Consider the following 27,567-nt stretch of genomic DNA (forward strand, 5'->3'; position numbering starts at 1 on the left):
GCAGCCAACGTGTGATTAGATTGTGCAGTTCAGTCCTGTTAGGGATCTTCCCTTGCTATAAACAGTAGTTTGGGGGTCATTCCGAGTTGTTCGCTCGCAAGTGAATTTTAGAAGATTTGCTCATGCTAAGCCGCCGCCTACTGGGAGTGAATCTTAGCATCTTAAAATTGCGAACGATGTATTCGCAATATTGCGATTACACACCTCGTAGCAGTTTCTGAGTAGCTTCAGACTTACTCGGCATCTGCGATCATTTCACTGCTTGTCGTTCCTGGTTTGACGTCACAAACACACCCAGCGTTCGCCCAGACACTCCCCCGTTTCTCCAGCCACTCCTGCGTTTTTTCCGGAAACGGTAGCGTTTTTCCCCACACGCCCATAAAACGGCCTGTTTCCGCCCAGTAACACCCATTTCCTGTCAATCACATTACGATCGCCAGAACGATGAAAATGCCGTGAGTAAAATTCCCAAGTGCATAGCAAATTTACTTGGCGCAGTCGCAGTGCGGACATTGCGCATGCGCATTAAGCGGAAAATCGCTGCGATGCGAAGATTTTTACCGAGCGAACAACTCGGAATGACCCCCTTTATTTTAAAGGATATATGTACAGAGCTTGCAAGGACTGAACTGAAATGCAGAGCTTGCAGTGGCTCTTTATGGGGTATATTCAATTAGCAGCGATAACGGACTTTTCGCGTGAAAAGTCCCGTTTTTTCGCGAAAAACCGGACTTTTCCCGCGAAACGCAATTACAGCCTATTCAATTTTCCGGGAAAATTTTTCAATGATAATTTTTTCACTAATTTCACTTCACCTACTCTGAAGCAGGTGAAAAGTTGGGAAAAGTCACTATTTTAAGGTAAAAATGTTTGGATATGGTACAGAACTCCTGGGACACCCCCCTTAATGACTAATTAGGCACGTTGAAGTTTTTAATTATTTTTAATTGGCCAATAATGACATGTCATTTTCGGGGTGAAAAAGTACAAAGTGATGGAAATTGGGGTTCAAGGTATGGGACAGGTATATTGGGGTGCTTTATGAATGGGACAGGTGTTTTTTAGGCTTGCAGATGGGAGTAATCGGTCTGTTTCCACTTTTTTTTAAAGTACCCTAAAATTACCCAAATATATACTTATACCCATTTTCATGTACCCCAAATTTAATGAGAGCATTTATTTTGCTCAAAAAAACTTGCTTTCTTTAATTTTTTTTGCATTTTTTTAAAAATGCATATAACAGCCATTTCACACAATGTAAGTCCCCAAAAACGCTCTAATGTGATCTCTAACACACTTCTCTTCTGTTTTCCTATGTTAGTTTAGCATTTTTTTGAGTACAGGCTGATTTCCCCATTTTCACCTGCACTTTTGACTGCAAGAATTTTCACGTGAAACCCGTTTGGAATTAAATAGGTCGAAAAACTGAGCATTTTCGCTGTAATTTTCGCCCGATTGCCGCGAAAAATTTTCGGGCGAAAAATTGCCGTGAATTTGCGGATAATTGAATACCCTAGTATATGTTTTAGAACAAAGAATGCATTAATCATTACATTTCTTGCTTAAGATTTTAACAAAAGATGAGACCTTGTTTGCTTTTTTATTGCTACAGTATATCTTAAAATTCCCTTCTTGGCATTCCTATGTATACTGACTCGGCTACGTGCAAACACGAGTTTGTACAAAGCACAGGCAGGAAACACTAAACTACTCGTTATTATAAGCTTACTTAAAAATCCTATATTATTTTAGCTTCCATTTTCTCTTGAACATCCATAATATTCCTCTCTCTGTTGCTATACAGCAACATTCTATCCTAAATACACAAATAAGTTATCGGATGTTGATTGCTAAGGAAACCTGGAAGTATGTGGGGAAGGCCCGAGACCGATTTGGTTGGACAATCATTAACATAAAAAAAACAACTTGTAATTTCGAGCTAGATAGTAAATATAATGACTCCTACAAACAATAATAACCTGCCTAGGGACAAAAATAATTTTCCTATCCAAGAACTGTAACGTAGCATTTCATAACATCATATGAAATGCTACGTTACAGTTTTCTAGTAAACCACTGTTGCGTAACAATTCATGTGCAGATACAGCCGCAGACACACACAGAATATAGGCATGCTGCAAATCATTTTAATCAGCATAAGTTATTTGTGCGCCCTATTTGCATTTCTTTTGCAAATAAGACATATTTTAATGGAAAAAGTTGCATGTAGAGACGCTCAGCGCTACCGAGTCACGCCACGCATGGCGTGACTAGTTAACTGGCAGGGAGGCTAGATGTAAGTGGACACATCTGTATTATGTCAGGCTTACTAATTGGCTGGCTTATAACCAAAGGGAGACATTTATAATACTAGTCCAGTCACACAATAATGTACTAAACACATTTATACATACAGTGCTTGTGATTGGCTTAAACAGGTATTATACAACTTTAGAAAATTCCTACATATACTGTACACTTGCAAGAATATAATATAAGGGTGAATGCATAATGCCCCTTTCCTTGATGTCTTAGGATCCATTTTCCTTTATCTGTGAGTGGGGTAGTATCTATACTGTAAATCACCTCTCCACCCATTAAACAAAATCAGATTGTGCTTCTCATTTGTAGTTAGTACACAGGTTCTCAAACCCGGTCCTCAGGACCCCACACGGTTCATGTTTTGCAGGTCACCTGTAGATTTTTAAAATGTGACAGTTGGTGATACACAGTGTACAGTAACTGCTGGGTAACATGGAAAACGTGAACCGTGTGGGGTCCTGAGGACCAAGTTTGAGAACCACTGAGTTAGTATACCAGCATTTTTATCACTGGCTCTGTCTTCACTGCCCCTTGTGCTTATTGCTTTAGCATGTACATCCTATTCTACTTCAGCTTCCATGTATTTTCTTAACAATCCATATAAGTCCTGTATCAAGGTCACAAAGCTTTGAACAGTCAGTGAATATTGTGCCTATTATATGCCAGTGTATGACATTTTACTGAGACTCAGTAGCTCATATTGACAGCCAAAGAACCATCACAAACAAGGTTTTGAAGAAGGCGTTATGATTGTCCTATGGGAGAACATACCAAACATGTCCTCATTAATTGCTATGTAATCTTATCTTTGTAGAATGTCTTTCTATAAACTGTTGTTGTAGACGTGGGAGGTGAGGGCATTTCTGAAGCTCACCATAGACCTTGATATCCTCCCAGTTGATCCAAAGAAGACTGGTTTGATCTTTTCAGGAATACATTAGAAAAGCTGGGTACACACTGGAGCGATGTCAGGCAGCTTTGCCGTTTCGGAACGACAATTTGCCTACGTTGCTCAGTGTGTACGGGTGATTGGACTCTTAGGTTGGATGTGCTGCACATCAAACCTAACGCTATCGCTAGCAACCTTTTTGTGCTAATGAAGGATGGAACGTGATTATTCTGTCTTTCATTAAAGTCGTCCCTGTGTGCACAGAGCCTTGGTTCAAGGGCATTCGTTCTGATGTCGGAACGAATTCCCGTCACCCCAGCGTGTACCCAGTTTGAGAGACGATGAAAGATAACCAATCACTGTCATCTTCTGTCTGGATTTAAAGTTCTGTCCAATAACAATACACAGAAACATGACCGAATTCTGTGTGGGCCTTCTAGGCTGCAATATCAGGCCAGTTTGCCGATGGGTTGGGGATGGAATCCTGGCGGCCAGGATCCTGGAGGTTAGTATACCGGCACCGGGATCCCGGCTATCAGAATGCCGGCAGCGGAGCAAGTGCTAGAAAGCCCCTGGCAGGCTCATTGGCTCACTGTGCTCGACACAGGTTCTATTCCCACTCTATAGGTGTCGTGGACACCCACGAGTGGGAGTAGCCCTGGCGCAGCTGTCGGCATTCTTGGCGGTCGGGATCAGGGCATCGGTATTCTGACCGCCGCGATAGCAACTACATCCCTTTGCCAATAGCTCTGCAATATCTCATTATACTGGCCACCTTCTGAGAGCCCCTCAAACCACAGTGTGCCAGCTCTCACCTGCTTAATGAGGTAGCTGTCTTACATACTCAACTGCATTAGCTGTGTGTGATCACATGTAAGTGGAAAGTGTTTTCTTATATGGCCATGTGGCAATTGATAAGACCTCTTTAGAATAGACAAGCATTTAATCTTAGTGTCATGTTTTTAGCTTAGTGTATAGGATTTTCCATCCATTCCAATGTAATGTCTCTCTGTGTCAGCACAGTGTGGTCAGTGGTGAAAGATGTTGTACAGCGTGACGGTCCCTTTGGCTTCTATCAGGGCCTGACCAGCACAATATGCAGGGAAATGCCTGGATATTTCCTCTTCTTCGGCGGCTATGAACTGAGCAGGTCGTTTTTTGCTTCAGGGGGGAAATCAAAGGATGAGCTCGGTGAGTATTAATATATATGTGCTATCAAGATTTTGTATTATAGAGACATTATAGCAATACTTATATGGAGCATCTTGTAGTATGAGCTTAGCATAATACACAGAAACTATCATTCATGACCTATGGTAGTAAACTAGGTACATATAGCAATGTGAGACAAAGGTGCACTATACAGAAAATAAGATGGGGTATGAGATGTAATATCATTCATGCTGACACCAGAAAGTTGATATTAATATTATGTCAATATGACCAATGTCGACATCACGTTTTTCAGTGTTAGAGCCCTAATCTTCACTATAAACGTAACATGTACTGTTGACTTTCACAATGTCAGCATAATGACTACATAGCCCCGAGATGCGTAGTAGGAGATATAGAGACCAGGCAGAAGGTATTTATCAGATGTGAGCAGATGGGCAGGATAGGGTAGCTACGAAGGCAAGTTTGAAGAGCCTGTCTATAAGCGCTTACTCCAAATTTGGAGTTGACACAAATGAGGGTGACACAGAGTGTATACAGTAAGGGCTAGATGCTTCATCGTTTGGAGAGTCATAAAATGGAAAGAGAAAAGGCACCAGCCAATTGGCTCCTAAATGTAGGGCCATACATAACGGCCAAACGGATCCCATTCAGCGGGACCCGCTTGGCCGGAAGGAGAGTGCACATGGGCATCTATGCAGGCACCCACACAGGTGCGCCAGTCCCGCCGCCGCCGGGTCCAACTGCAGCATGATGCGGCAGGACAACGGGATTTCAGTTTGAACACATACATTTCAATGTATGTGGTCACACAGTGCGGCTGTGCCGTATTGTGCTCTATTGAAATCCGTGTGTTACTGACCGGATCCTGTTCTGCGGCATCGACAGGATCTGTGTGAACACAGAACCCCCCTCCCGGCCAAGCGGATCTCGTTCAGCGGGACCTGCTTGGCGACTATGTGTGGCCCCAGCCTTACTGCCATGTCACAGGCCCTGTTTTAAAAATAACAGTTAGGATCTGTTTGGCTGGCAGTTTATCACTTTCCATTTTATCACTCTCCAAGCGATGATGCATCTAGCCCTAAGTAGGTTTGGGGAGAGGTAAGTGAGGACTAATGATTGAAAACCTATGTTTCTGGGGAGTGTTTGAAGCCTTGGTGACTAGTGACCGTTAAGTAGAGAGGGTGGAAGGGCTTGTGGAGTGTTAGCCAGATTCTGAGGTTTCTAAGGGAAGATAGAGTCGGTAGCAGAGCAGAATCAGATGAGCAGTAGCAGTAAGTATGGATTGTACAGTAGTCAGAGGTGGATGAGATTTAGGCTGGGGAGAAGGAGGTTGCAGTAATCGATGCGAGAGATAACAAGCTAGTGGATGAGTGTTTTGGTTGCATATAGGGTGAGGAATGGACAGATCCTTTATTTACTGCAAAATTGGAAACTTCGGCAGTGGGAAAGGGACTGAATGGGGAGTGAAGGAGAGAAAGGATGAGAAGTTAGCGTTGTCAACAGAGAGTGATAGGAAGAGAGGTGTGGGGTCTCTGGCAGATGTGTTAAATTTTGGTCATACTGGGCCTTATTCAGAGGTGGATAGAGGTGCAAATTGATACTAATGCTGCAGCCGATGGGCTTCCTACGGAGACGCCCACAGACTGTGGCTCTAATCCGCTGCGGTGTGAAGAAATTCGCAGCATTGAGTGGACAGCGGCCACACTATAGGACATTAGAGCATTCCTGTAGTTGCTGTGAGTGTCTGACTGTACATGACCGCCATTGCCGGAGGAACTGTGTCTTCAACGCAGTCCCTCCTAGTGGCACACACTCCCGCCCATGAAAGCACACACACACCAGTTACCTCCCAGGATCGCCTATCGAAATTGCTTGGTTCTCCAAGCAAATCCAATATATATCCTCGATTGTAACCATCGGAACGCATGCGCAGATATAAAGCATTGAGCGCTTAAACCTAATGTTCTAAATCCGTCCTCCTCTGAATCCCATTGTGTTTGATTTGGCGGGTGTGTCTGGGGTAGAGACTAGGAAAATCAGAGGAGGGTAATGAAGAAAAAGTGTTGCAGGGCAGTGAATGGATAAGTAGATAAGAAAATTTTCCCCCAGCACACTGCAATAAGCCAGTAACAAGACTCATAGGGGATATGTTTGTATAGATAAACTAGCACCTGTTTTAAGCTTATAAATCGCTTGAGCAAATTCCATTTGGTCATTTTTATTATTGGTAATAAAGTTTCTTCCTCACTCTGATTCAGTATTTCTGACATATTACGCTTGGGTGCCATATGTATTAAATGAACAAGCTTATCGGACCTTGGGACCCTAGTATTGAGAACTTGTCTCCCAACCAAAATAAAAACGCAAACCACACTCCCAAATCGCACATGTAACAAAAAATAGAAGAACTCTGGCTCCAGAAGTATGAGAACTAAATATGTACAGTTGTCATCATTTAATGCAGAAATTTACATTTTTGAGGGGACAATATTATACAATTTTGCTTCTGTAAATCACTAATATTTCTGTTCGGCTAACTCTTTACAAACATGCAGACATATATTAGCTCTTTAAATAAGATTTTAATTACCTACCGGTAAATCCTTTTCTCGTAGTCCATAAGGGATATTGGGGAGACTTAGGTGGTCATTCCGAGTTGTTCGCTCGCTAGCTGCTTTTAGCAGCATTGCAAACGCTAGGCCGCCGCCCTCTGGGAGTGTATCTTAGCTTAGCAGAATAGCGAACGAAAGAGTAGCAGAATTGCTACTAAATATTTTCTTGCAGTTTCTGAGTAGCTCCAGACCTACTCCTAGATTGCGATCAGCTCGGTCCATTTAGTTCCTGGTTTGACGTCACAAACACGCCCTGCGTTCAGCCAGCCACTCCCGCGTTTTTCCCTGACACGCCTGCGTTTTTTAGCACACTACCGGAAAACGCTCAGTTACCACCCAGAAACGCCCCTTTCCTGTCAATCACTCACCGATCAGCAGTGCGACTGAAAAGCGCCGCACAGACAACAGCAAAACTGCTACGTTTTTAGTTAAATAACTAAGCGCATGCGCGCTGCGTACCTTGCGCATGCGCATTTAGCAACAAATCGCAGCATAGCGAAAATCGGCAACGAGCGAACAACTCGGAATGACCACCTGAGTACGATGGGGTATAGACGGGGTCCAAAGGAGCCAGTGCACTTTAAGTTTCTTCACTGGGTGTTCTGGCCCCTCCCCTCTATGCCCCCTCCCACAGGCAGTTATAGGTAAAACAGTGCCCGAAGGAGAAAGGACATATGTGAGAGAAGGAATATGATAACAAAGAGTGGTGAGATTTAATACCAGCACACCACGAACAGATAAAAACCAGCAATGGCTGGAAACAACAACAGCAACAGCTGAACAGGTAACCGCATAACAGAGAACCTGCAGCACTGCCTGCCCAAACTGGGTATCCTCTTTGGCCAGGGTGTCAAACCTGTAGAACCTCACAAAGGTGTTCTTCCCCGACCAGGTAGCAGCTCGGCAAAGTTGCAAGGCCGAGACTCCTCGGGCAGCCGCCCAGGTATAGCCCACAGATCTTGTAGAGTTGGCTTTCAGAGACGAAGGGACAGGTAAGGCTGCCAACACATAGGCCTGTTGGATAGTAAGTCTAAGCCAACGAGCAATGGACTGCTTTGAAGCAGGACAACCCTTTTTCTGCGAATCATAGAGCATAAACAAGGAATCCGTCTCTATGATCCGAGCCGTTCTCTTGACATAGATCTTCAAGACTCGGACAGTATCCAATGCCTCCGAAGGAGCAGAAGAATCAGAACTGGACGGAACCACAATAGGTTGATTCAGGTGAAACGCAGAGACAACCTTCGGCAGGAACTGCTTCCTAGTCCTCATAAAAGACCAAGTATGGACTTTTACACAATAAGGCCCCCAATTCTGAGACACGCCTAGCAGAAGCCAGGGCCAGTAACATCACTGTCTTCCACGTGAGGTACTTGTCTTCTACCGTCAGCAGAGGTTCAGACCAGGAGGACTGTAGAAAATTCAACACCACATTCAAATCCCAAGGTGCCGTGGGCGGCACAAACGGAGGTTGTATGTGGAGTACCCCTTGCAAGATGGTCTGAACTTCTGGCAACAGTGTCAATTTCTTCTGGAAGAAAATGGAGAGAGCTGAAATCTGGACCTTAATGGAACCCAGACGTAAGCCCTTATCCACACCAGTCTGCAGGAAACGTAAGAAACGTCCCAAGTGGAACTCTGCAGGCGGATATGTGCATTCCTCGCACCAAAAGACATATCTTCTCCAGATATGATGATAGTGTTTTGACGTCACAGGTTTCCTAGCCTGAACCATGGTAGCTGTAACCTTTTTGGAAAGGCCCTTGTGAGCTAGGATGTTCCGCTCAACCTCCATGCCATCAAACGAAGTCGCTGTAAGTCCGGTTAGACAAACGGTCCTTGTTGAAGAAGATCTCTTCTTAGTGGTAGATGCCAATGATCTTCGACGGACATGTCCAGAAGATCCGCGTACCACGCCCTCCGAGGCCAATCCGGGGCAATCAGAATTGCCTGAACTCCTTGATTTTTTGCTTCGCTTGAGCACCCGTTGGAGCAACAGAATCGGAGGGAACAGGTAGACCAGCCGGTAGGGCTAAGGCGACGTCAGTGCATCCACTGCCCTCGCCTGAGGGCCCCTGATTCGTGAGCAATACCAGTGAAGCTTCTTGTTGAGATGAGAAGCCATCATGTCTATCTGCGGGCAGCCCCACCGTTGGATCATCTGTTGGAACACAAGATGGTGGAGTCCCCACCCCCCGGGTGGAGATCGTGGCGACTCAGGAAGTCCGCTTCCCAGTTGTCCACACCCGGAATGAAGATTGCAGACATTGCTCTTGCATTTCTTTCTGCCCAGAGAAGTATCCCTGACACCTCTCACATGCAGGCTCTGCTTTTTGTCCCCCCTTGCCGATTGATGTACGCCACTGCTGTGGCATTTTCCGTTGTACTTGGATCGCATGATCCCTGAGCAGAGGAGAGGCCTGAAGCAGAGCATTGTACATCGCCCGAAGTTCCAGAATGTTGATCTGATGGAGGCTTTCGTGGGCTGACCACCTGCCCTGGAACTGCACCCCTTGGGTGACAGCTCCCCATCCTCGTAGACTAGCATCCGTCCTGAGGAGGGTACAATCCTGAATCCCGAAACTCCAGCCCGCCAATAGATTGGAGGATTGCAGCCACCACAGGAGGGAAATCTTGTCCTGAGGTGACAGTCGAATCATCCGGTGCATCTGTAGATATGATCCGGACCACTTCCTCAGGAGATCCAACTGAAATGTACTGGCATGGAACCTTCCATATTGCATCGCCTTGTATGAGGCGACCATCTTTCCCAACAATCTTATGCAAAGATGGATGGAGACTCGAGTAGGTCGGAGCACCATGCGGACCATCTCCTGAAGTGTTCTCGTCTTGTCCTCTGGTAGGAACAGCGTCTGGGCCACAGTATCCATCAACATCCCCAGGAACAGGAGCCTCTGAGTTGGCTCCAGGTGGGACTTCTGTAAGTTGAGGATCCACCCATGGTGTGACAGAAGGTGGATAGTGCGGTCGATATGGAGCAATAAAAGCTCTCTGGAACTTGCTTTGATCAGAAGATCGTCCAGGTAAGGGACAACATTGATCCCCTGGACCCGGAGCTGGAACATCATCTCCGCCATCACCTTTGTGAAAACCCTCGGAGCCGTGGATAGGCCGAAGGGTAGGGCCTGGAACTGGTAGTGATCGTCCAGCAGGGCAAACCTCAGGTACGCCTGATGAGGTGGCCAAATCGGGATATGAAGGTAGGCGTCCTTGATATCCAAGGAAACTATGAATTCCTGTTCTTCCAGGCCTGCAGTCACTGCTCGCAAGGATTCCATTTTGAACTTGAACACCTTCAGATAAGGATGCAAGGACTTCAGATTCAAAATGGGTCTCACCAAACCGTCTGGCTTCGGTCCCACAAACAGGTTGGAGTAGTAGGCTTTTCCTCATTGAGGTATTGGTACTGGAACAATGATGCGTGACTGGACCAACTTTTAGATAGCCTGTCGTAACGTAACCTGCGTTTCCTCCAAAGCTGGTAAGCTTGATTTGAAAAATCGTTGGGAAGGAGCACTGTCGAACTCCAGCTTGTAGCCCTGAGAAATTAGATCCCTGACCCAGGTTTCCTGGCAGGAAACCTCCCAGAAGCGACTGAAGTGACGCAGATGAGCTCCCACCTCGAGATCTCCTCAAGGTGGGTGGACATCGTCATGCTGAGGCCTTAGTGGAAGCAGAACTGGTGGACTGTTCCTGAGAACCAGAGTTTGCAGGCTTTCTTGTCTTACCTCTGGTGCCTTTAGCCGCATTGGAGGCACCTCTGGCCCTAGATCGAAATCTGTTAGACCGAAAGGACTGTACAGACGGCGCGGGTAGGAGCGTCTCGCCGGCGGGGCCCCAGAGGGGAGAAATGTGGATTTCCCAGCAGTGACTTTGGAAATCCACGTATCCAACTCAACCCCAAAGAGCCATTCCCCAGAAAAATGGAGGGATTCCACACTGCGCTTGGATTCTGCGTCCGCTATCCACTGACGCAACCACAAGGCCTTGCATGCCGACACTGCCATGGCAGAAGTCCTAGCATTAATATTGCCCATTTCCTTGAGCGAATCACACAGGAAGGACTCGTGCAGTGTCCTGAATGTGCCTTAGGAGGGTCACCATAGTGACTACAGGCATATCCCCGGAGAGGCCCTCCTGAATTTGAGTAGCCCATGAATGAATGGCATGGGTCATCCAGCAACCCGCTATGACCAGCCTTTGCGATACACCTGCTGCCATGTAAATAGATTTGAGTGTAGCTTCTATTTTTCTGTCCCCCGGATACTTTATGGTAAAGGAGCCCGGGGCAGGCAGCACCGCCTTTTTGGACAGTCGAGAGACTGATATATCAACCCCGAGGGTTCTTCCCAGAATTTTCTACCTTCAGGAGCAAATGGGAAAGTGCGTAAAAACGTTCTTGACACTTGGAATTTTTTCAGGCTAACTTGAATAGGTCATCTAACTCTGCAGAATCAGGGAAAGTGACATTAGGCTTGTTATGTGTAAAGAAAAACCACTGCTGTGACTCAGCATCCTCTAGAGGGAGCTTTAACACGTCCCGTATAGCCAGAATGAGGGGTTCAATACCCTGAGCAGAATCGGAATCCCCACTAACGGGATCCAAGTCCTCCCCATCCTCCTGTATATCCTCATCTGTATCAGAGAGTAGAGCAGGTAAACCACACTTCTGTGGACCTGCATGAGAGAGGGGGGAGCTGTGTAATATCTGCCCTTGCAGCTAAGTCTGCAACAGCCTGTTGTAGTAGCTGAGTCTTCTGTATATTAGCAGTGAGCTGGGATGACATATCTGACATCATAGTTTTAAGAGACCCTAGCCAGGAGGGCTCTGGACCCTCTCCCCCAGCCCCGTCACTGATTTGTTAAGATTGGCTGCATTGTTCACAAGAAACAGAATCAGATGATAATGGAGAGAATGTAGTGTGACATACACTGCACAGCTTGTGTTTACCCATGTTTCACAGTAAGCACAATAACATACACATACACACAGACAGTAATACTTTTGAAGCCTGCCCTTACTGTATGTGAGAGGAGACACAGAGAGAGAGAGAGAGACACCAGCACACCCCTAGCTGCACACCCCAGTGAGGCTGACAGCTAATTATATCACAGTAACACTAATAATTTCTGTCCTGTAGAGGACCCAGATAGTGTACAATGTGGGTCATTCCGAGTTGATTGTAGCTGTGCTAAATTTAGCACAGCTACAATCGTAAACTCAGACATGCGGGGGGACGCCCAGCACAGGGCTAGTCCGCCCCGCATGTCAGTGCCGCCCCCCCCCCCCCCCCCGCACAAATACAAAAGCATTGCACAGAGGCGATGTCTTTGTATCTGTGGAGCAACTCCCGGCCAGTGCAGCTCCTGCAGCTGGCCGGGAGTTGTGTCTCGCTGCCGCTGGCCGCAACGGCTGCGTGACGTACCACGCCCCCCCCCCCCGTTGGCCGGACCGCGCCTACTAAACGGCGGCTTAACGCCGCCGTTCAGCCCCCTCCCGCCCAGCGACCGCCTCTGTCTCAGAGGCGATCGCTGGGCCCCGACGACTGCTATGCGCTGGCGCACTGCGGCGCCGGCACATGCGCAGTTCCGCCCCGATCGCTGCGCTGCGACAAACTGCAGCGAGCGATCAGGTCGGAATGACCGCCAATAGCGGCTCTCCCCCTTTGCTACACCCTGTACCAGTTTTCCAGCGTGGCTTGTAAGACAGGAAGCGCTCTGTGTGCGGTCTGTGGCTGCATTAAGCAGAGGAAGGCGCCAAAATGCCTCTGGTCCCGCTCCGAGGTAGCTTCGCCCCCTGTAATGGCGCCGGAGCTACAGTGATTTTTATACTGGCAATATCTTGTTTTGCTTAAAAATAAAAACATCACACAAGTGCTAATTCAAGCTATTTTAAGCCAGTGTACACTGTTGACTAATCAGCATACCCAAAATAACAAATGTTTAAAAGAAATTGAAGAAAACTTTTTTTCTAAACTGCCTGTGGGAGGGCGCATAGAGGGGAGGAGCCAGCACACCCAGTGAAGAAATATAAAGTGCACTGGCTCCTTTGGACCCCATCTATACCCCATCGTACTTTGGGGGTCATTCCGAGTTGATCGCTCGCTAGCTGTTTTTTGCAGCTGTATGAACGCATAGTCTCCGCCCACAGGGGAGTGTTCGAGGCTTTGCAAGTGTGCGAACGCCTGTGCAGCCGAGCAGTCCAAAAACAGTTTGTGCAGTTTCTGAGTAGGTCTGAACTTACTCAGCCGCTGCGATCACTTCAGCCTGTCCGGTCCCGGAATGGACGTCAGACACCCGCCCTGCAAACGCTTGGACACGCCTGTGTTTTTGCAACCACTCCCTGACACCCATAAACGCCTTCTTCATGTCAATCTTGCGATCGGCTGTGCAAATGGATTCTTTGTTAAATCCGTCGCCCAGCAACGATCCGCTTTGTACCCGTACGATGCGCCTGCGCATTGTGGTGCATGCGCAGTAGTGACCTGGTCGCTGCGCTGCGAAAAACGGCAGAGTGCGTTCAGGTCGGAATGACCCCCTAAGTCTCCCCAATATCCCTTATGGATGCTAGAGAAAAATGATTACTTCGGCATATGTCTGGTTTATGACCTACTTGTGGTGTTTCGCTTGCAGCCAACATGTAAATGTTTAGTGAGTTTGAAAAAAGTAATTTTGAGCTGTCCTCATTTTGCCATTTCCCTATATACTACAATAGAACTTGGCAGGAAGTGTGTTTTTGTTTTACTTTGTTGAAACCGTGTTGCTTCAAGGGTCATCCTAACCGTAGAACAGTAGAAAAAAATAAATAACACATCTGGAAGTCCTTTTATCATATACCATTTTAGAATGTGTGCGTGTTTTTTTTTTGTTTGCTGTTTGTTTTTGTGGATAGATCGTTTACATGTAGTTACCTGTATTTTTACTGTCATGTTCTGTTTTTCTTTGACACAAACTTGTACTACTAGCTTCATTTTCAGTTCACAATTATATGTGTATTGTGTCATCTTTACTCACAAGGTCCAATTGCCCTGATGATAAGTGGTGGCTTTGGTGGAATTGCTCTGTGGCTGGCTGTATATCCCGTGGACTGTGTTAAGTCCAGGATCCAGGTGCTTTCCATTACAGGAAAACAAGCAGGCTTCATGGGAACTTGCTCAAGCATTGTGAAAAATGAAGGTATGAATGTTTGCTGCTTTCCAGCTCTTTGCAGCCCCATAGAATTCTTTGGGGACTGCTGTGCTGCAGATCTGCAGTGGATATCTCAGTTTAATACATATAGGCCCTCATTCCGAGTTGATCGCTAGCTGCTTTCGGTCGCAGCGCGGCGATCAGGCAAAAAATTGGCATTTATGCGTATGGGCCGCAGTGCGCACGCGCAAAGTTATTTAACACAGAACTATGCAGTTTTACACAAGGTCTAGCGGCGCTTTTCAGTTGCACGGCTGAACGTGGAGTGATTGACAGGAAAGGGGCGTTTCTGGGAGGTAACTGAGCGTTTTCCGGGAGTGTGCTAAAAAACGCAGGCGTATCGGGTAAAAACGCAGGCGTGCCTGGAGAAATGGGGGAGTGGCTGGCCGAACGCTGGGCGTGTTTGTGACGGCAAAGCAAGAACTAAACTGTCTGCAGTGATCGCAAGGTAGGAGTAGGTTTGGAGCTACTTAGAAACGGCATGAAAATGTTTTCAAACAGTTCTGCTAACTTTTCGTTCGCACTTCTGCTAAGCTAAGATACACTCCCAGAGGGCGGCGGCTTAGCGTTTGCACTGCTGCTAAAAGCAGCTAGCGAGCGATCAACTCGAAATGAGGGCCATAGCGAGCCATATGTATTGCGGTAAACCTCAGAAAACGTCAGCCTACAGAGGTTTACTGCATTTTTTACTTTGATACATCTCACCGATAATAATTTGTATACTGTGAAATGAGGCTAGTGCCATACAGACAGCACATTTATCCAGTGAAAACTTCTGCATCCAGTAGGTGGCGATATATAGTCTCTTACTCTTCTTACTTATTGCTAGTTGCTGGAGTTCTTCTCAGACTGTATCACTATTATTTTATTTACCATAACCTTATTTGTCCATCATTTTACTCCCAATGTACCCAAATTAATAGGACAGATGGGTATACTCTCCAATATTTGTCTACCCATATTTGTTAGAAATTATAGGTTGATTTTTTTTCATGGGTGTCCTGGGATTTCATCTCAATATATGGACAGAGAGCAATATAAATCGGACACGTGTAATATAGGGGCAGATGTACTAAGACTTGGAGAGTGATAAATAGGAGAGAGATAAAGTTCCAATCAAACTAACTCTTAACTGTCATTTTTCAAAAGAGGCTGTAACATGGCAGTTAGGAGCGGCTTTGTTGGTACTTTATCTTTCTCCACTTTATCACTCTTCAAGGCTTAGTATATTTCCCCCTTAGTATGATCGTGTTATGAAAAAAAGTTGTGTTATGTCATGTGGTATGGAGAACTTTATTCCTATGTTAATTTATATCATATATTTGCTTTACTAATGGGATGTGTGAAAGAAACAGTTTCAGTTTAGAGATGGCTTTATAAATATGATTATATGATCACAGTAGATGAGACAATTTTGATGAGTGATTACAACATTACTCAGCTAAAATCCAAAGATGATTATAGTTACTACTTAATTGCCTCTTAATCATGCATTCATCATGCAAGTACTATATACTGTTTATGCAAATTTATAGTTGTATTTAAAAATGTTCTTGACTGCAGAAATGACAACCAGACGAGAGTGTAGAAATATATAGCGACGTCACCAGATCTGTCTATTCCCGGATCTGGAACATTAGTTACACACAGGGTTTGTGAAAAGGACATTTACATCATTGCAAAAATCACCGCCTCCCAGGGCAAGTGTTGATTAGCACGGGGGTTATTCCCGACACCCCTGGTGTTGGGTGCCAGGCAGGGGTATGAGTTAGACGTCCATAAAATGTATTTTATATACATTAGACAGACAAGCATGCAAGAAGACATAAAACTAAACTCAATTAAGATAAATAAATATAATAAAAATAATTTTCAATAAATGAGACATACAGTATAAGCATACTCAATGCATAGACCATATCCCACAGCGCTGTGGGTGAGCTTCCGCTCTCTTTTCTTGTCCTTTTTATCTAATTAGGGGAGGGGGGAAACATTTTCCCAAAATGGAAGTGGGCAGCAGATATACCTATTAGAGAGCAGCGCAGCTATATCGCCCTTTTTTCCTTGTGACATATAATGCGGCATAGATGTTCCTAGTGGTAGCACTCATGAGTATTAGGGCTGTCGAACAGCAACCAAGGTAACAATTACATACAATTAGCAAATATGTACATTTGAAGATGATCTATTATCAAGTTGCATGAAGGTGGAACTTTCCTGTAGACACTGACCTAAAGCTAACTTATCAGCTAACATGCACACTGCTCTCCACCAGCAGAACTGCGGGAGGTCCATGCAGGGACACTGGGAGAACTCTCCACCACCAGTGCTGCAATGGTACTCACCACCTCAACAGTCAGAACATTTAACATCCAAATAGTACTGTACCAAGGGCTAGTTGGACATAGACTGTGGGTCTGCTCAGTCAGTGTTACAATGTCTTCAGCGTGGTTTTTATTATTTCTCTAGAATCCATAAGGGATATTGGGGGAAACTAATACGATGGGGTATAGACGGGGTCCAAAGGAGCCAGTGCACTTTAAATTTCTTCAACTGGGTGTGCTGGCTCCTCCCCTCTATGCCCCCTCCCACAGGCAGTTTAGAAAAAAGTGCCCTCAGGAGAGGATGCACATCTCTGCAGCTCCAGAGAGTTTTCTTCAATTTCTTTTAAAACTTTTATTATTTTCGGTATGCTGTCTGGGCAACAGCATACCTGCACCGGGGGAATTAGGAGGGGGGACACGGTCACCGGCCTTACGAGGTGCAGAGCCGCTTCCCCGCTGTAGGACCACCGTCGTGAGGGGCTGTTTGTTCAGCGGGGCACTGCGCCTTATCTGTCACAGCCGCAGCACGACGCACACCCCTAACGCTGCCTGAAGGTGACATCGGTGGTGAGTACAAACCGGGGGCCCCGCTAGGGGGGTCCGCCGGTTCAAAGTGCGGCTGACCACGGGCGTGGCGTACGGGACCCTCCCTGAGCCTATGTGTAAACTGGCACAAAACTGCTTGACTAGCACTTGTGTGATGTTTTAAGCTGTTTAGGAGACTTTGCCATTATAAAAAAATATGTACAGCTTCGGCGCCATTCGAGGGGGTGGGGCTTCCTCAGAGCGGGACTTGGGGCGTTTTGACGTCTTCCTCTGCTTACAACAGCCATTACAGCACACACTCAGCGCTTCCTGCCTCACAAGACATGCTGGAAACTGGTACAGGGTGTAGAAAAGGGGGAGAGCCGCTTGTGTACACTATCCTGAGCCTATTTAGGACTGCGTGTGTTAGTGTTTACTGTGATTTACAGAGGCTGACAGTCTCACTGGGGCTGTGCAGCTCAGGGTGTGCTGGCATTATCCCTCTCTCTGTGTCTCCTCTCACATACAGTAAGGCAGGCTTGCATTATAACTGTGTGTATGTGTATGTTTTTGTACTTACTGTGAAAATGGGTAAGCACAAGCTGTGCAGTATATGTCACACCAGATTCTCTCCATTATCTGATAACTCTTGTTTCCTGTGAGCAATGCAGTCAATCTTCACAAATTAGTGAAGAGGTTGGGGGAGAGGGTCCAGAGCCCCACTGGTTACGGTCTCTTAAAACTATGATGTCAGATATGTCATCCCAGCTTACTACTAATGTGCAGAAAACTCAGCTACTGCAACAAGCTGTGCTAGGGCTGATGCACAGCCCCCCTCATGCAGGTCCCCAGAAGCGTAGTTTACCTGCACTGCTATCTGATGCAGATGATGATATAAAAGATGATGGGGATGACCTGGATCCCGATTCCACTCAGGGTATTGAACCCCTCATTTTGGCTATAAGGGATGTGTTAAAGCTCCCTCTAGAGGACACTGCGTCACAGCAGTCGTTTTTCTTTGTACAAAACAAGCCCAATGTCTCTTTCCCTGATTCTCCAGAGTTAGATGACTTATTCAAACAGGCCTGGAAAAATCCAGACAAAAAAATCCAAGTGTCCAAAAAGTTTTTGTGCACTTTCCCATTTGCTCCTGAAGGTAGAAAATTTGGGGAGGAACCCCCTGGCGTTTATGTCTCAGTCTCTCGCCTGTCTAAGAAGGCGGTGCTGCCTGCCCCGGGCTCCTTTACCATGAAGGATCCTGGGGATCGGAAGATAGAAACTACCCTAACGTCTATATACACCGCAACCGGCCTCTCACAAAGACCAGTCATTGCGGGTTGCTGGATGACCCATGCTATTCATTCTTGGGCCATTCAAATTCAGGGAGGTCTCTCGGGGGCTATGCCCTTAGTTACTATGGTAACCCTACTGAAGCACATTCAGGACACTACACGTGTCCTCTGTGATTCCCTCAAGGAGATGGGGAACATTAATGCTCGGACGTCTGCCATGGCAGTGTCGACACGCAGGGCCTTGTGGTTGCGTCAGTGGATTGCGGATGCAAAATCCAAATGTAGTGTGGAATCCCTGCCCTTTTCTGGGGAATGGCTTTTTGGGGTTGAATTGGATATCTGTATTTCCAAGGTAACGGCTAGGAAATCCACGTTTCTCCCCTCTGGGGCCCCGCCGGCAAGACGCTCCTATCCGAGGCCTTCTGTCCAGTCCTTTCGGTCTCACAGATTTCGATCGAAGGCCAGAGGTGCCTCCAATGCAGTCAGAGGCACCAAAGGTAAATCCAGAGAACCTGCAAGCACCAGTTCTCAGGAACAGTCCACCGGTTCTGCTTCCACTAAGGCCTCAGCATGACGATGCCCACCCACCCTGAGGGGATCTCGAGGTGGGAGCTCAACTGCGTCACTTCAGCAGCGTCTTTGAGACTTCCTGCCAGGATGCCTGGGTCAGGGAGCTCGTTTCACAGGGCTGCAAGTTGGAGTTCGACAGTACTCCCCCCCCCCCCCCCCCCCCCCCCCACCTCCCACCCACACCCCATTGATTTTTCAAATCAAGCTTACCGGCTTTGGAGGATATGAAAGTTACATTACAACAGGCTATCCGAAAGGTGGTCCAGTTCCACGTCATTGTTCCAGTACCAATACCGCAATGCGGCAAAGTGTTTTACTCAAACCTGTTCGTGGTACAGAAACCGGACGGTTCGTTCAGGCCTATTTTGAATCTGAAATCCTTGAATCCATATTTGAGGATGTTCAAGTTCAAAATGGAATCCTTGTGAGCAGTGATTGCGGGCCTGGAGGAACGGAAATTTATGGTCTCCTTTGATATCAAGGAAGCCTATGTCCATATTCCGATTTGGCCGCCTCATCAGGCGTACCTGCGCTTTGGAAAACAAAAGGTGAGAATAGGCGCCTCCTAGTGTAATATTGTATATATAATGTGACCATCACCCTTGATATCACCCTGTAGAGTGGAACTGTACCGTGTATGGTGGAATTCCAACCACCTTTAAAATAGCATAAGGTCACAATCTGAGCGACGCCACCAATGATATCCTGTTAGTATTCCTCCATCTTGTCACTCACATGGTCTGGTAGGGAATTAAAGTTTGGAGTAGAATGCTTTCGTCAATTGAACCACTTTTATGTGGACACAACACAATAAGCCCCCAGATGTGTTGCTGTGTAGGAAGGACCTGCGCTTTGCCCTGCTAGACGATCACTTCCAATTCCAGGCCCTACCCTTCGGTCTGTCTACTGCCCTGAGGGTATTCACAAAGGTGATGGCGGAGATGATGTTCCAACTCCGGGTCCAGGGGGTCAATGTGGTCCCTTATCTGGACGATCTTCTGCTAAAGGCAAGATCCAGGGAGCTTTTGTTGCTCCATATCAACCACACCATCCATCTTCTGTCAGACCACGGGTGGATCCTCAACTTACAGAAGTCCCACCTGGTGCCAACTCAGAAGCTCCTGTTTCTGGGGATGTTGCTGAATACTGTGACCCAGAAGGTGTTTCTACAAGAGGAAAAAGCGAAAACACTTCAGGAAATGGTCCGCAAGGTGCTCCGACTCGAGTGTCCATCCATCTTTGCATAAAATTGTTGGGAAAGATGGTTGCCTCCTACGAGGCGATCCAGTATGGAAGGTTCCATGCCAGAACGTTTCAGTTGGATCTCCTGAGCAAGTGGTCCGGATCACATCTGCAGATGCACCGGATGATTCGGCTGTCACCTCAGGCCAGGATTTCCCTCCTGTGGTGGCTACAGTCCTCCAATCTCCTGAAAGGCCGGAGTTTTGGGATTCATGATTGGACCCTCCTCACGACGAATGCCAGTCTACGAGGATGGGGAGCTGTCACTCAAGGGGCGCAGTTCCAGGGCAGGTGGCCAGCCCACGACGCCCTCCTTCCAATCAACATTCTGGAACTTCGGGCTATCTACAATGCTCTGCTTCAGGCCTCTCCTATGCTCAGGGATCACGCGATCCAGGTACAGTCGGACAACGGCGGTGGCGTATATCAATCGACAAGGAGGGACACAAAGCAGAGCCTGCAAGCGAGAGGTGTCAAGGATACTCCTCTGGGCGGAAAGAAATGCAAGAGCTATGTCAGCAATGTTCATTCCGGGTGTGGACAACAGGGAAGCGGACTTCCTCAGTCGTCACGATCTCCACCTGGGGGAGTGGGAGCTCCACCATCTTGTGTTCCAACAGATCATCGATCGGTGGGGTTGCCCACAAATAGACATGATGGGTTCTCGTCTCAACAAGAAGCTTCCCTAGTATTGCTCACGGACCAGGGACCCTCAGGCGAGGGCAGTGGACGCTCTGGCGTCGCCGTTGCTGTACCGGCTGGTCTACCTGTTTCCTCCGATTCCATTGCTCCCAAGGGTGCTAAAGCGAATCAGGAATCAGAGGGTACAGGCAATTCTGATTGCCCTGGATTGGCCTCGGAGGGCGTGGTACGCGGATCTTCTGGACCTGTCCATCGAAGACCCTTGGCCTCTACCACTAAGAAGCGATCTTCTGCAACAAGGACCGTTCGTCTACCCGGACTTACGGCGACTTCGTTTGACGGCATGGAGGTTGAACAGAACATCCTAGCTCACAAGGGCCTTTCCAAGAAGGTTATTGCTACCATGGTTCAGGCCAGGAAACCTGTGACGTCAAAACACTATCATATCTGGAGGAGATATGTATCTTGGTGCGAGGAACGCAAGTATCTGCCTGCTGAGTTTCACTTGGGACGTTTCCTAAGTCTCCTGCAGGCTGGTGTAGATAAGGGCTTACGTCTGGGTTCTATTAAGGTCCAGATTTCAGCCCTCTCCATTTTCTTCCAGAAGAAATTGGCAGTGTTGCCAGAAGTTCAGACCTTCTTGCAAGGAGTACTTCACATACAACCACCTTTTGTGCCGCCTACGGCACCCTGGGATTTGGATGTAGTGTTGCCATTTCTGCAGTCCTCCTGGTTTGAACCTCTGATGACGGTAGAAGACAAGTACCTCACGTGGAAGACGGTGATGTTACTGGCCCTGTCTTCTGCTCGACGTGTCTCAGAATTGGGGGCCTTATCCTGTAAAAGTCCGGATTTGGTCTTTTACGAGGACAGAGCGGAGCCCCGGACTAGACAGCAGTTCCTGCCGAACGTTGTTTCCGCGTTTCATCTGAATCAACCTGTTGTGGTTCCGTCCAGTTCTGATGCTTCTGCTCCTCCGGAGGCATTAGATCTTCAAGCCATGTCAAGCGCACAGCTCGGGTCAGAAAAACAGATTCCTTGTTCGTGCGCTATGATGCGCAGAAAAAGGGTTGCCCTGCTTAATAGCAGTCCACTGCTCGTTGGATTCGGCTTACTATCCAACAGGCCTATGTGTCGGCAGCCTTACCTGTACCTAGGTCTCTGAAGGCCCACTCTACAAGATCGGTGGGCTCTTCCTGGGCGGCTGCCCGTGGAGTCTCGGCCTTGCAGCTATGCCGAGCTGTTACCTGGTCAGGGAAGAACACCTTTGTGAAGTTCTACAAGTTTGATACCCTGGCCAAAGAGGATACCCAGTTTGGGCAGGTGGTACTGCAGATGTCTCCGCACGTTCCCACCTGTTCTGGAAGCTTTGGGATGTCCCCATCGTACTAGTTTTCCCCAATATCCCTTATGGGTGCTAGAGAAAATAGGATTTTAATACCTACTGGTAAATCCTTTTCTTGTAGTCAATAAGGGATATTGGGCGCACGCCTCAGTGCGTTGACTTCACTGCAGGTTCTTGTTTTGTTACACGTTCAGCTGTTGTTGTTACCAGCCGTTGCTGGTTGTTTTCTGTTTGTGGTGTGCTGGTGTGTAAATCTCACCACCTTTTGTTATTATGGTCCTTCTCTCATATATGTCCTTTCTCCGTCAGGCACGTTTTTACCTATAACTGCCTGTGGGAGGGGCCATAGAGGGGAGGAGCCAGCACACCCAGTTGAAGAAATTTAAAGTGCACTGGCTCCTTTGGACCTCGTCTATACCCCATTGTACTAGTTTCCCCCAATATCCCTTATGGACTACGAGAAAAGGATTTACCGGTAGGTATTAAAATCCTATTTTCATTATCTGCCAGTTGTAATCATGTATCTTTACCTTTCAGGAATCTTGATGCTGTATTCAGGGCTGAAGCCTACACTGATCCGTGCAGTCCCAGCCAATGGTGCTCTGTTCCTTGCCTATGAGTATAGCAGGAAAATCTTAATGCAGCAGATGGACTCTTGTTGACCATTGGCTCACATTGTCTACAGGTTGTGCGTCATCTCAGGGGTATGTGGCAGTGCTACACACAATGACCTCAATACTGTACATGTTGTTGTGTTAGAGCTGACACCCGGTACTGATCACCCATTGTTGTGTCTATTATGAGTATAATACTTTAGGTGTTAGGAGTCTGTTATGGTATAGATTATGCTGATCTTGTGAGAGGTGCTGTATGTATGTTATATACAAGTGTTCACCAGCAGGATCGCATTTACTAATCCAGGATGCCACAACATACAGTTATATGAAGGCTCATCAGGAACATGCGAGAAGGATTAATGTCTCAGGATACCTCATATGCTCCACAGACATCCCTATTATCTTCCATGTAGCAAATCTTCTCAGCCACGGGAATACAGAGAAAATGTACGTATGGAGAACTGAGGGGTTAACACCCGCCCCCACCCCTCTCTGATTCTCTCTCCTGCCCCATGCCATCTAGCAAAGCTGCTGGGCAGGACTTTAACTAAAGGTTGCAAAAAATGTCTATACAGCTGGAGATGATTTCTCAAACTGTATAACCTGGCGCTTTATATGATTAGATTAATAAATTAAGAAAAATTTCAAAAAAGTATAAAAGCTAAGGAGCTGCTGAGCAAAAACAGCTGGTTAGACTGAAAGAATATAAATACAACAAAAGAGAGATATGCTCTGCGCTCCAAATTTATTGGTAATTAATTAAATAATAAATTAATTAATCAAGTGCAGTCTAGCAGGGTGAATAATTGACTCAATGCAACTATTTTATGTCACAAAAGTTTATATCAAATTGTCAAACTCAACGAATACAAAGAATCGGTTTACACAGAAAACATATTAAAAAGACACATATGTCCTATCTTTATAATGTGCACATTAAAGAATAATAATGTGTCTAGCCTAAAAATGTGCTGATTCTAACAGCAGACTGTAAAATCACTGTTAATTTAAACAGGGAAAAAGCTCTTTGTGGTAACAACTTCTAAAAACACTGGCGTCCCAGTGTGATTATAGATGGTATAACTCCGCAATGGGTTAAAGTTACTTTAGGTATGTATGCCGTAATAATTACCACCGTGCTGGTTCCTGAGTGATGTTGCAGGGTCCTGTGTGAAATTACACGGGGTAAGACATGGTGCTGCAATTGGTGTCTCTGATGATCAATGTGAAACTGACCCGCTTGTGATAAATTGTAACTAAATTCAGGGCCGTCAGTCCTCAACAGAATGTGGCTGATTCCAGAAGATTCACAACGGAGGACGTCACCCGTATGATAGATGATTCGGTGAATGGCGAATGACGTCCTCCGTTGTGAATCTTCTGGAATCAGCCACATTCTGTTGAGGACTGACGGCCCTGAATTTAGTTACAATTTATCACAAGCGGGTCAGTTTCACATTGATCATCAGAGACACCAATTGCAGCACCATGTCTTACCCCGTGTAATTTCACACAGGACCCTGCAACATCACTCAGGAACCAGCACGGTGGTAATTATTACGGCATACATACCTAAAGTAACTTTAACCCATTGCGGAGTTATACCATCTATAATCACACTGGGACGCCAGTGTTTTTAGAAGTTGTTACCACAAAGAGCTTTTTCCCTGTTTAAATTAACAGTGATTTTACAGTCTGCTGTTAGAATCAGCACATTTTTAGGCTAGACACATTATTATTCTTTAATGTGCACATTATAAAGATAGGACATATGTGTCTTTTTAATATGTTTTCTGTGTAAACCGATTCTTTGTATTCGTTGAGTTTGACAATTTGATATAAACTTTTGTGACATAAAATAGTTGCATTGAGTCAATTATTCACCCTGCTAGACTGCACTTGATTAATTAATTTATTATTTAATTAATTACCAATAAATTTGGAGCGCAGAGCATATCTCTCTTTTGTTGTATTTAACTAAAGGTTGGCCAAGATGGCTCTCGCCAGGGGCAGTGGTCGAAGGGAGCGGAGGGCCGGGGTCTTCTCCTGGGACAGCTTGATTACCCTGATGACTCATTCTAAACCTTTATTATTATTCATTACATTGAGCTTAAGTTGCTCTGTTCAGTGCAGGACTGTGGACAGTCAGACGGAGGGAAGGGAGCATCCCATGTCTGGTGCAGACCTCAGCCTCTGTATCTCAGTGCACAGGTTCAGTGGCTGTGTATAACCTTGTCACCGCTAGAATTGGACAGTGGACACCAGGAGCTTCTCCCTATCACCACAGTGGGCGAGAGCTTCCGGATGACAGGACGGCAGGATTTCAATGTGAACACATACATTTCAGTGTATTTCAATGTATGTGTTCACACAGTGCAGCTATGCCATTGAAATCCTGTGTGTCACTGGCCGCATCCTGTTCTGTGGATCCGTGTGCACGCAAAGCCCCCCTCTCGGCCAAGCACGGGACCCACTTGGACGCTATGTGTGGCCCTACCCTAACTCAGGTCACGCCCATCCTGTATTCTCTATAATTTCCCCCATGTTTACATATATTATACAGAGGCTCACATCTTGCCCTTCTGTCCTCTCCCCTTTTCTCCACCCTATCCTACTTCACTCTCCCGTGCCCCTCTTTTCCATTCCTCCTGTCCAGTACCCCTACCCTCCTGTCATTGTTATTTTCCCCTGATGACCACTTAGTCCATTGTCCCACCTCCCCCTATTACCACTCCTTCTATATGTCAAGTTTTTACGGGCAGGATATTCAATAATATGCCCTATACAGCATATATGGCCAAGTTATTATATGGATCATGAGGTGGGTGTCAAGTCCTTCACTTTGCCAGGGGCGACCAAACCCATAGTTGGTATGCGCCATAACTAAAACTGCATGTTGGAGACTAGACAGACCTTACAGAATTATTATATAGATATCTGGTGTCTTCTGTTCCCTTACCCTTTATACAGCTCAGTTTTGAGGAATCTGATGTACAGTATAAAAACATGGGAAGTACTGTAGTCCCCACCCAAGCCCACATATAGAAAGCTCAGTGCTTCATTCACAAACAACTCACAAGTGGGCACCTAGTGGGGTCAGGGGTTTATGGAATAACCATGGTTCTCAAGTGCTAAAAATTACAAACCAAACAAAATTTACTCCTATCGTACAGCAGGTCCCAGCATGTCCAGGCTGCTTATAAAGGGTTAGGCTCGTAGTACTGGAAGGGCATGCAGGCACTTGAGGTATCACATGGCACACTGATACCTGTAGTGTGACAGGAAGGAATTATATAAAGAAACAAAGAATCCCACTCATTTTAAAATGACATTTGGCTGACATTAAAACACCCGCACACACCTCTTTCTCCAATTTATTCCTCACCTAAGTGCAGGGGTCCATGTAGGCATTCTCGATCCCTGGCTTGGCAAAAAAAAAACACGCATAGGCCAACGCTAATTGGTTCAGCAATAAAAACAGCACACATAGGACAACGCTAATTGGTCCGGCAATAAAAACAACACACATAGGACAATGCTAATTGGTCCGGCAATAAAAACAACACACATAGGACAACGCTAATTGGTCCTTAAGGATATCTGCTGTGAAATGCCCCAGAAGTATCTGTCCACTTATACTTATACAGTGGGGTTTTCCTATGGTCTCGGTTAGTCTGTGGGTAACCCCCACTATAGCACACTAAAGAGCTCTGCTGGTAATATAAAATAATGCAGTGTATTTTATGCTATTGGGTTAGCTTATGTGAACTGCGGTAAACTACCCATTCTGCAGTTAATGGAGAACCGGCGGCTTCTTAAGATGTGCGTGTCTCTGCATAAGAAGCAGATTACTTATTTTTTTATTGAAATTACACATAAATGTTTGTGCTGTGGGATTTTATCTTAAATTGTTCTAATTTTGTGTGTCTTTTGCAACTAAAAATTATTATACATGTGGGGCTAGCTTTTTTATACTTAGGGAGGGAGGGAGGTGGTAGGGGGGGGGGGGGGGGGCTAAGTAGCACCAGGGTATGGAGATAAGAGACTGAACGAAAGAATTGAAGAAATATAATGGTTGTAATTTTGGTATGGGCAATATTCATATAGAAAAATATATTTTTTTCAAATGCAAATACATTTCATTTTTAATGAAAACTGAACAGTAACTTTGTTAGTGATGCCTACTGTATAATAAGTTGTTTAAGTAATGTAAATCATTTTTTATATATATATATATATATATATATATATATATTTACTGTACTGTATCTGCCAAAATAATGTAACATTTAAATCACACACTCCTTATATTTGGTCCATAATGACCTTGTATTGCCAGTTTATATCTATGTGTTTTGATTGCTTTTCTTTATTGTTTTACTTTGACACAAAATACCTGTCTTTGTTTTTGTTTTTTAATTGGTCATCACTGTACATGAAGGACCAGATTTTCACAATTGATGTGCCGCAGCTATGACAGGTTCTGATGCATCACATTCGCTGCTCACTGACATCTCATTCGCTGCTCATGTGCCGTTACTGGTTGGAAGCTAGGCGGCAATGGTGGGGCATTTACACATAAGTGATACATCCCATAGGCATATTCTTAGTAGTGCATCTGTAGGAAGAACGCCAGTTCTCAGTCTCATATTCTGCGGCAAGCATGAAATGTATACTGTTACTAGTGATGACTGCTGTAATTGCGGCTGGGGGCGCTGCAGTCACACTGGGTCTAATTCATGTTTGTACGCAAATGCAATTGCGATTTTCCAGGCTACGGAGCTGCTGATGTTAGCAAGTGA

At 45.9% G+C, this 27,567-nt stretch overlaps 1 protein-coding gene across 1 annotated transcript in view; it reads left to right on the plus strand.

The window, feature by feature from the left end:
* The window catches only part of LOC135050596 (mitochondrial ornithine transporter 1-like), a 39,135-nt gene extending 15,634 nt beyond the window's left edge, over window positions 1-23,501 (plus strand). Inside the window, exons 5-7 of the mRNA XM_063957043.1 lie at window positions 4,230-4,402; window positions 14,038-14,196; window positions 22,686-23,501. Of these exons, the coding sequence (XP_063813113.1) occupies window positions 4,230-4,402; window positions 14,038-14,196; window positions 22,686-22,810 (457 nt within the window). The 3' untranslated portion in view covers window positions 22,811-23,501. The remainder of the gene's footprint in view (window positions 1-4,229; window positions 4,403-14,037; window positions 14,197-22,685) is intronic.
* The last annotated feature ends 4,066 nt before the right edge of the window (window positions 23,502-27,567 follow it).

The sequence above is a fragment of the Pseudophryne corroboree genome, chromosome 2 (assembly GCF_028390025.1).
Source record: "Pseudophryne corroboree isolate aPseCor3 chromosome 2, aPseCor3.hap2, whole genome shotgun sequence".
Taxonomy (NCBI): Eukaryota; Metazoa; Chordata; class Amphibia; order Anura; family Myobatrachidae; genus Pseudophryne; species Pseudophryne corroboree.